Source organism: Pleuronectes platessa, chromosome 4 (assembly GCF_947347685.1).
Source record: "Pleuronectes platessa chromosome 4, fPlePla1.1, whole genome shotgun sequence".
Lineage (NCBI taxonomy): Eukaryota > Metazoa > Chordata > Actinopteri > Pleuronectiformes > Pleuronectidae > Pleuronectes > Pleuronectes platessa.
The window spans coordinates 30,459,267-30,470,072 of record NC_070629.1 but is presented as its reverse complement, the minus strand read 5'-3'; the positions used below and the strand labels follow the sequence as shown (position 1 = coordinate 30,470,072).

Below are 10,806 nucleotides of genomic sequence, written 5' to 3'. Positions count from 1 at the left end.
AAAGTGGCTCTGCTGCGTTCACATTTATACCATGTTTCTGAAACATCTTGTTAATTCCTCTGGCCACCAGCCGAACAGAAGAAACCACAGTGGAGGAAATCTCGAATAAGACTCCGTCTCCTGACATCATGTTCATGTGACGATACAGTTCTCCTGAAAACCAGTTCTGAATGGTCACAGTGTGGTCGCTCTCATACATCAACACAAGGTGGTTCCCAGATTTAGACACAGAAATGTGACTGTAGTCAACAGTGAAGTGAAGAGTGTCCAGAGCTTTAGATGGATCGTAGTTATTAATGATTGTTTTACCTCCGTTGAAAGGAATGATGTATGTGTCCTTTCCACCAGCGCCTTCAACGTAACTTCTCTGAGGACCGAGGAAGAATATGTCATCACCTGGTTCCCCATAGAGCTGGTAGTAGTAAGTCAACATCAGCTCCATCACTTGCTCTTCCTCTGATTTGTCAACTGCAAAAAAGCGATTTGAATCTCTATTTCCTTTGTATATTCCATATCTTGAATTTGACACCGCTTCATAACCAGAAACCACCGTCACAGAGCCAGCTGGTATGAACCAGAACACTTTATTTTGTAATGTCGTATACTGTAATTCATGTGACTCTCCCAGGCCAAGAATGATGTCATTGCTTCCTTGTGTGTTAATGTTCCAACACTTTCTACCAAAAGGCTCATCACTAGATACAAAATAGTTCATGCAGAACTGAGACTGACCCTGATCAGCCAGACAGAAGTCAATGCCTCCTCCATTCCAAGAGGAGCTGCCGCTAGTAAAATCAACAGCAGTCGCTCCATCGTGTTCCGTTATAACTGTGTAATATTGTTTATAGTCTGATATTTGATCAACAAGTCTTTTACCCTCCTCAATTTCCTCATAATGCCAGTTGTAAAACGCACTAACCACTTGAATTTCAAAATTGAGAAGACCCTTATCAACGCCAACAATAACAGCTCCCAGTTTATCCAGAAGTCCAGCGTCCGTGGGGAGACTGTTGAGTTCATGCTCTACGCCCATATAAATATCATCAGAGACCATCCGAAGCACTGATAGAGCCAGAGTTATAGGTATGATAAAAGGTTCCAGTTCAGGCTGAACAAGTCCAACAACATCCAAAACAACCATACTAGCATCTAAGACACCGTCAATCGCCCCCAGTGCACCCCCCCTCTCTATATCTTGTTCCAGACTGTATATCCCAAATCCAATCCCCACTATTGGTAGAGCTATCATGGTGCCCTTCATTGCAGGACTTCTCATGATCGTTGCTGCAGCTCTGGCGATTCTTGTCTCTGAAGACAGAGCTCGTGTCGCAATAAGAGACATCGTCATACCTGTGACTCCATGAGCTGTTTGCAAAGCTCCCACTACACCATCTTTAATGTCACTGTGTTCAAAAGCATTAACAGCTCCATTCATGCCCAGCAGGAGGCCCAGTGCACCGACAGCAGTTCCAGTGTGCTCTACAAACTTGTTGGTTGGGTGTTGGGGTTTGAAACCCTCCATGTCCTGAGCTGCTGTGTCAAGGCCCTTGAACACATTCTCATTGTGGTGTAGACTCTCTGGAGATAACTCCACCCTGAATTCAACAGGTTTAGCATCAGTATCCTTCGACAGCAGCTCACATATGAACTGTCCCTTTTCTATTCGGTCACTACCTTCCTTGAGATGCAGTCCCGCCAGAGTTTCACCATATTTCTCCTTCAGCCGGCTGTGGATTTCTTCAGCTAATGACGCAGATGCCCTTGAATAATATGAATCCAGTTTGAAGGAGTTTTCCAACTCTGAGGCAGATTTTAAGTCTTGTGATGTTACGTGGCCGTCAGCGTTTCCTCCTAAGGCCCCAGATGGTTGATTCCAAACTCTGTCTACTTTTGATTTAAAAGTCTCGTATTCTGTTTTCATGGTTTCTCGTTCAGGTGAATTATTTTCAATCACCTTGTATTTATCAGCAACCTCTAATATCCGAGACAGAACCTTTTTTTAACATTCTCAAACCACAAGTTGTACAGATGGAGCTCTTTTTCTAGGACTGTCTTTAGTTTAGCAAATTTCTTTACATCCGCTGTTGTGGCGCCACTGAATCCACGACTCTTTGGATCAATCCAACTCCCTCCTGTTGCCATTGGGTGTTCATCAAAAAAGAAATTCACTCCAGCTTCCTTTGTATTTGGGCTTTGAACCATATCCAGAGCCATGAGAGTCAGAGGAAATGTCCGGAAATTTCTAGAAGATTCAGATATAACTGAGGCCGTGAAGTATGTGGTGGACCAGGCTTCAGTGGAAAGAATTTTTTTTTGCTCAGTTTGTCGTACTTTTTCATCTGTTTTCTTAGATATTTTTCTTTTGTAATCTCCTTTCAAAGTACCTTCCACATATTCAACATATGTCTCCTTTGATCCTATTTTAAGTTTCATTTCGTTGTAACTTTCTTTGCCGATCTGTTCAGTAACACATCTCTTAACGTCATCAATTGTTTCCTCATTTCCCATTCGATTGTTGTCAAGCTTCTTTCCAACTGGATGAACGTACAGATTTTTAGGATTAATTTCTAATATCCAGTCATTGATCATCAGGTATGTTGGCACATTTTCTCCCGTCTTTGCATAGTGACGGATGATACTTCTAACATCTTTGCCTGATTTAATCTCATAACACTTGGAAAGAATGCTCGTTAGTTCTTCCTTGTCCGTTATCCAAGTCATTTTCTCCTTATCATTATTATCTCTGAATTTTTTCCCAATAACAAAATGCCTCTCTAACTGTTGCAAGTTTTGGAAACTGACCTTTTCCGGAAGGAGCTGATCAGAATGAAATAATCCCCAAGTCAGAGCCTCAACTTTATATAAGCCATCGCTGTACGTCTTAAAGTCTCTATCCTGGGGAATAAATCTCCTCGGCTCATTTGGAAGTTTGTCTTTGTTGCTCGAATCCGGCTTTGATTTACGCTTGCCCATCAGAAAGTTCCTTTCATTGGTAAACACTGCCTCTCCTTTGCTGCCAGGCTCATTTCTAATAATTACTTCTCCGTTTCTATCAAGGTTTGCCACCACCTTCGTGCTGTCGTCTTTGTGACGCCACTTCACTCCGTCTGGAGAGATTTCTTGAGTAATTTTCTCTCCCGTGTGCCGGACCTGGGTCACAGCATCCCTCAGGTGCAGCTCTGTCTCAATGCTGCTCTTATGAAGCTCCGTCAGCAGGGTTTGGATGAAGACTTTATCGGATCCGACCTCACATGACACCACACTTGTTGTTTTGATCTTATCACTGACTCTGGAGGTCCTCTGAATTACTTTGGCCACATCTTGGGCTCCGTACCCAGACAATCTCATCTCTCCTGAATTGTCTTTGGCCCCATGACCGACCAGCACCAGTCTGCTGTCCTCTGAGAGAGGCACAGAGGCCCCACGGATCAGTTTGGGTCTTTGGTTTTCATCCAGAATGTAGACAGAGCTCACCTCTGGATGCTTCTCATAAAGAAAAGTTGCAGCTTTTCTGACCACAGGATCAGATTCCATAATGATGATCTGCTGGTGGTCGTACTGGGTGGTGTGATCAACTGGTCTTTTTTTAATTCTGTAGTTGGAAACGGAGCCGGGTTGATCCATGACCTGGTAAAGCTGGAGATTCTCCTGGTTGGTTTCTAAGACTGCTTTGATTCCACGGATCTGAAAAAAGCGCATGAAGTTTTGCTGGAAGTGTGTGGATGTGCTTCCATTAAGGGAGAACACTGGAGATCCTGTCAGTGATGGTTTGAACATCAGCTCCGCAAGAGATGAGCCAGAAAGCCCAGATACACTTTGTCCATCTTCTGAAACACTTCCAAATATTTGCACTACGGTGTAGCCGTCTGCTTCAGGGCAACAGGACTCATTGAACAGACAGTCCTTGCTGACTATCACTGAGTAATGAGGATCCAGGCTGTATTCCTGTTGGACTCTGTCTTCTGTTGACTTGTCTCTGTCGGTCATGACCAGAAGTTTTTGACTGTAGCTGTGTGAGATCTCAGATGCACTGATCAGCCGATCTTGTATCTTCTGTTCCTCAAAACCGTCCAAGAAGGTTTCAAAGTCCTAGAAAATAAATCAAACAAGAGATAATGAATGAACAGACAGAAAGTAGTTAGATCAGAATAAAAATACAGATTCTGGTATCAACATACATCATGAATGTCGCTGCTGGTTTTAAAGGGATATTACAACTAGAAATGAAATCCCCTCATTATCTACTCATCACTATGAAGATGGGGGGACATCAGCCTAAAGTCAGCTGATGTCTTCTGATGATGTGCATTCAGGGACGGTTGGAAATGCTAACGTCCGATAGCTTAGCCACTTCCTATTGACTCTCAGGGGTTAAAACTGGGTTTAAATGACGTTGTTTCCAGTCGAATGGTTGATAAACACTTTGTTCCCTCCATCGTAGTGGGGAGTAGATGATTTTCTTTTGAACTATCCCTTTAAACTGATCCCTACATTATGGTGGCCCTGAGAGCTCAACAAACAGCAACTTAAGAAAAGCGCTGCAAATAGAGGAGAAAACACAACGGAAGTGTTTCCAGGGGACAGCTAAAAGTGATGGACACTGCTGCCACAAAAACGTCCAATACATCATACAAATTCGGTTCCACACAGGGTTCGGCCACCCGCGGCTCTTCAGCCCCTCTGCAGTGGCTGTACAGTTCAGTGGTGTGCATATGTTTCGCGAACGCTGAACTTATCAAATCAGTTTTCATATTATTAACGTGAACGTAACGATGAATGTGAGTGAACATCACGTTAATTTTTTTAATCATCATCTTATCAGGCCATCATGAAATACCAGGAGCGGGCGAGTGTGTGTGTGTGTGTGTGTGTGTGTGTGTGTGTGTGTGTGTGTGTGTGTGTGTGTGTGTGTGTGTGTGTGTGTGTAGCGAGTGCTCCGGTCCCGGGCACAGACTGTATATAGGTCCCGGGGCTCCGACCCCGCCCACTCGCTCTTTTGATAGTAAAGGTTTCCTCCCCCTGCTCACTATGGACAACACATGGCCTCACAAACAGGGGCTTGCTTGTTAGCGCTGTTTATTCAGTTTAACAGGAGAAGACGACATGTCTCTAGATCGGATCATCTTCCGTGATCAGATGGGTCTCTCCGAGTGAGTGGGCGGGGTCGGAGCGCCGGGACACACACACACACACACACACACACACACACACACACACACACACACACACACGTTCCTGGTATTTCATGATGGCCTGATACAGTGATGATTTAAAAAATTTACGTGACGTTCACTCACGTTCATCGTTACGTTCACGTTAATAATATGAAAACTGATTCGTTAAGTTCAGCGTTTGCGAAACAAATGAACACCACTGAACTGTACAGCCACTGCAGAGGGCTGAAGAGCCGCTGGTGGCCGAACCCTGTGTGGAACCGAATTTCTATGATGTATTGGACGTTATTGTGGCAGCAGTGTGCATCACTTTTAGCTGTCCCCTGGAAACACTTCCGTTGTGTTTTCTCCTCTACTTGCTGCGCGTTTGTCTATTTGCTGCTCGTTTCTGTAATGTGTTGTGTTGTGTTGTGAAATTGATGAAGATGTTTTCTTACTTTGCTTTTGTTTTGTCAACTTGCATGTGTTTTCTTAAGTTGCTGTTCGTTGAGCTCTCAGGGCCACCGTACTACATCCCACATAAGCATGAAGATCTGGGATCTCATTCCAAGTAATTTGATCAATCAAGTCTTTTAATAGTTTTATTTTCTTTAAACAGACAGATTGATTTCAGTTCTTTTAAACTCAGTGCTGCTTCCCACTTTCTTGTAAATCCACCGACCTGTTTCCTTTGAATGATGCAGGCGGTGACATTCTCACAGTCCTGAAGACCATCCAGCAAACTCATTGGGGTTCGGTCAATATCCGCCCTGGAAGAAGATCAGCATGTTCATGCCACAGAGGGCTCAGCGACAATCTCATGAAATCAGATTCAGACCACATGAAAAGTTCCTTTGTCTCTGATTTAGGAGGAGGAACACCTCATGTGTGTTCATCGACCAATCAGGGGTCAGCCTCAGCTGTCAATCATCACGTCTCAGCTTGTTTTCATATCATCAAATAACGAATGAATCCAAACTGATCAGAAACACTTGAACTAACATCAGTGAGATAAGAACTGAAATGACAGAAACATCTTTGACAACTTTTATTTAACGTCTACTTTGAGTTTTATGTCGGGTTCATGTCCAATCTGCTAACACGGAGGCAGGTTTAATACCTTCACCTCAGCCAGCCACAAGGTGGCGATCAAGATGGTTTGTCCTCACTTTTGGGAGTTGTCATGTCATCAATCTTTATTTAAAATCTATGCTTTTGTGTCACCTTTATGTGATTTGTGTGACATTGAGAAGAGCCTTGAGAAAATGTGTGTTATGATTTTACAAGTAAAATTGAATCAAAACTTGAATTTAAAATCCTTCCTCTACCTTTTACCAAAACTATCCTAATCCATTCGCTCATAGTAGCTCCGCAAATTTTTTTCTTTAAAGGAGACAATTGTTTTCTCAGCTGCTGAAGCTCCAGATAATATTTCTGTATTATTGTGATGTCATGTAAAAAAGAACAAGGACAGCGAGAGGAGGTTAACAAGTCCTTCAGGTGATGAAAGTGGTTGACCAATCACAGCAGCAGGATGGTCTTAAAGAGACAGGAGCTGAAGCCAAGTGTTAAGGACAGTGGCTAAAAGAGGAGCTGCAGCAATGGACAGTCTGAGGAAAGTGATTTCAGAACATTTGAGCATGAAAACATTTCACACTCCTACTCATTGGAATCATTAAAATGATCAAAGTGAATAATAATGATAAATCGACTTATATTATAATGCATGAACTCGTGGGCAAGCTGCAGTGGTCACCTGGCTACACGGACACCATGTTTCAGGGCGGAGTTCATGTTTGAGTCCAGCTTCGGCTCTTTGATGGAGGTCCAGTCCATTCTGTCTGTCCCCTCTCTGTCCCGTCTGTCTCCATTGACACTGTCAAGGAAATAAAGATTCCACATTAAATATATAAAAGCACCACTAGACAGTGTCACAACATTTAATACAATTCTTGTAGTGCATTATCTATTCCGCTTGTTGGGGGGTGCGTGAGAAACCTTTGTAGTGCAGACTCCTGGAGCCGTTCATGAAACATGTGTTCAGGCAGGTTCCTCAGACGGTGCAGTGCAGCGAGGTCCGGTCCGAGCTCCTCCCACTCTTCATCTCTCACCTCTGGAGAGTACAAACAACATTTAATCATCCCCAACATCTGCTGTAGCTGTTTCCTGTGCTCGTGTTTATTCACAGATCAAAACACACTTGTTGAAACTGCAGTGGATAATATTAACAGAAGCTGATGAACTGTAATTACAAACTTTAAAGGTTAAAATAAATAGGGGACATCCAGTTTCACTTCTGCTCAACAGCCTGTGGGGGGAGCAGTTGGTCTGTGCTTCCATATCTGTTGAGAGAAGACGTTGTTCTTCAAAATGAAACTTTTTCTTACGGATTGGTTGAGTGAGGCTGAGGAGGCTGAAAAGGATCAGGAGGCTCAGTATCCCCCATCTCTGCGTCCGACCTCCCATCACGCTGCAAATGATTAAGCACAGGAAAAGAAGCTGATAATGGAAGAAGTGATGAGTCTCATCACAATCTGTTAAACACAAACGACTGCTGACGAGGAAAGGTTGTAGGAACTTGCTCAGATTCTCCTCCATCATCAGTCTGTGTTCCTTCCACCTGTCATGGACCGAGTCACACGACCAACACCCTCATCCCAGCCCCTCCCAGCACTGCTGGAGCTTCTGTGTGCAATACATGCTCCCACCACTGGGCCCAGTTATCTGATCACTTGTGGTTCCCATCAGATCGCACCACAAGTCTCAGCTGGTCTGTCAGACGGGAGGATCTCTCTCTCTCAATCTCAGCCAATCAATGTCTCCATCACAATATGGACATCTAACATTAATATTGAACATTTAATAGTTCAAGTAGAAAGTAACTTTTATATTTTACATTTCAATTGTGTCTCAAACAACTTTCGACTTCCTGTCCATAATTATCTTGTGACACAAGCATATAGAAAATGAAAACCACAGCCCTGCACAACATGTTCATCCGCTCTGATAATCGATTCCACACCTTGATTTAAATCTCATGTCTTCCAGGTGGAAGAAGAAACAAGCAGTTTAGCTTTTTGCTTTTATTGGATTTTCTCTGATGTGATTCTGGTTCTGTGCAGTTCAGCAACTTTCTTGTCTCTTCAGTATCAGCAGATATTCAAGTTCATCATTTTTTCCTGCTCTTTCTGTCTTCGTCCAACTCAGAGCAGAGTCTTTCTCTCCACTGTCTTTGGTGACAGACGTACAGAGCCAAACGTAAAAAGTTATAATAATTAATTTATGATAGTCTGATCATGCTGTGATGTGAGCGTGTCCTGTCCACCAGATTGTAATTCATGGTGTAATCATGAAAAGGCGCATTGATGAATATGCTTGGTCTCCAGAGAAATGATGGACCTCTGGCCCGAAGGCAAATAGAAATAGTGAGTTTGGGATAAACAAGCAAAGCCTGGCACAAAACTCTTTCACTGTCAATAATAACACAAGATGTTCCGAAGGTCATTTAACCTGGAGGGTTGCATTGGCTAAGATTTTGCAATACACCATCCTCACAGAGCACAGTGGGACTCTGGCTTTCTAAAAATACTTTTGATAGATCAGTCTCTGGAAAGTTATAATTTTCCTGCTCAGTATATTGATTTTCAGCTGATACCTGCTCTTGTGTTTCTAATAGTTATGTTGACAAATATCTGAAGAATTCAGATTTCAACCTTCACCCAAAGAATGATTTTAAATGTCTCCAGGAGTCACTGTCCATTAACAAAACAAAAAACCAGAACAATGTAAAAACAGCTTCTTCCCACTCAGAGAATCGCTCCTGTACTGAAATGTTAACAAACCCACTGATGGTGATTTTAATCGAAGGATCAATCAGCTGATTAAAGCTTCACTGAAGGGTTGAGCTTTAAATGACACAAAAATAGAACTCACCCAGATGGGATTGTGTCCCTGTAGATGGGATTGTGTCCATGTGCTGTTTAGATTGATTCACGTCTTTGTCTCTCTGTGACCGTCCACTTCAGGAGCTCTGTGGAAACTGATGAGAGACAAGTTGGCACATGTCACCAGTGACGAAACTTTGATTTCAGAGGTGGGGGGGACACAAATATTTTTTATAAAACTCTTCAGTTCACTGTGTTTTCTACTAGTTCTTCTAGTTTTCTGTTGCTACTTTTAAGTTTACTGTTCCCTTTTTTGGTTTGTCTGGTTGTAAAGCATGTAGCAAAACATTATCACCCAATTCTGTGTTTCACCTTGTTAGTCAACTTCACTCCATCTCAGTAGCACCAATTTTACACTTATTTTTGGAATATATGGTAAACAGACCTCATTTACATAGCACTAGTGGGCAGGTCAAACTGGCAGGAATATCACAGGTGGGGAGAAATTGAATAAAATGTCCATAATTCAGTGTAAGTAGTCAAGTGATCAAATTTATTTAAAATTAATGTAACACAGAACCACTGTCATTTTAGGCAGTTATAGTAGTTTCTCGTCTTGTTAAGCCTTACAGGATGATCGTGGCAATTAAGGTGTGAAAGGGTGTATATTTATAATTACACGGTTTGTCTGATAACACTGTATTTGTTATCTCTTTGTTTCTTTCACACAGTGGCGAGGTTAACAGATCCACCAGCCTCAGTTAGTATATTTGCGGCTTCTCAGCTACATGAAGCTTCCAAACACATGTTGTCTTCGGAGGTTTTATTGTATTTTTCCCTAAATCTTTCATTGTTAGTGTTTTACAACATAACATGTTGCTGCCTTTCAACATAAAAAATAATACATGAAAATAAGTGTATCTCTTTGGCATTAAATATAAGCTTTTTAAAATCCGTTGCATTGTTGAGGCTCTACTGTTATAATAATAATGATAATAATAATAATAACAACAACTAGAACATTTCTAAAGAAATGTTGTCAGGGCCTGGTGGAGGCCACCAATCAGAGCAGAGCAGTCACCCGCAGCGGCTCCTGTGACATTTGACACCGCTGAGAGACAAACCACTGAAACCGAAGCATTTTTGGCCAAACTATAGTTAGTTCCTATCATTGAACCGGCTTCACTGTGAGCATCCTGAGCTCTTCCTGAACGTCTGCATATATATTTTATGTGGCTAAAGTTAGGAAATGGGGTTTTTAGAGCGATTGATAGAAACTGGTACCTCTGCTTTCCTCCAGAAATTTTCGCGCCTTTTTTTTAACAACAATACATTTTATTTATCAGCACTTTCAATAAAACTCAAATACACTTTACAAGATTACTGAGAGCTTTGTAATTGATGAGGAGGATCTTGAAGTGGACGTGCTGCTTTATTGGGAGCCAGTGAAGGTGTCGCAGGATGGTGTAACGCATTTCTTTGAGTAACTTACACTTTGACTTTGAAAGAAGTCTCTTATGTCCACTTTTCTTTTTTTAGACATCCTGGCTGCGCCTAATTACCAAACACACACACACCGATTCAAACGTTAATGTAAATGAAACCTCTGATATTACAATCCTTCCAGCTGACGTGGCCCAGGCAAAACAAACGCCCAATTTACAGCGGAAGATTAACACGGCCTCCTCCCCAACTGGCAGACCGGTGTGCGTCCTGGTGCTGTTTATAACCTGATGGAGTGACAGCGGGGACGGCCAATCACACAAGGA

General features: G+C 42.4%; 1 protein-coding gene across 1 annotated transcript; it reads right to left on the bottom strand.

Annotated features, from left to right (window-relative positions):
• Positions 1-1,974: 1,974 nt before the first annotated feature.
• LOC128438072 (uncharacterized) lies at positions 1,975-9,240 on the bottom strand. Its single transcript, XM_053420447.1, has 6 exons — positions 9,087-9,240; positions 7,541-7,623; positions 7,152-7,266; positions 6,910-7,029; positions 5,836-5,923; positions 1,975-4,089 (listed from the first exon to the last, which is right to left on the bottom strand). Exons 2-6 carry the CDS (start codon positions 7,617-7,619, stop codon positions 1,975-1,977), a joined length of 2,517 nt encoding a protein of 838 aa, XP_053276422.1. The 5' UTR covers positions 7,620-7,623; positions 9,087-9,240.
• Positions 9,241-10,806: the final 1,566 nt, after the last annotated feature.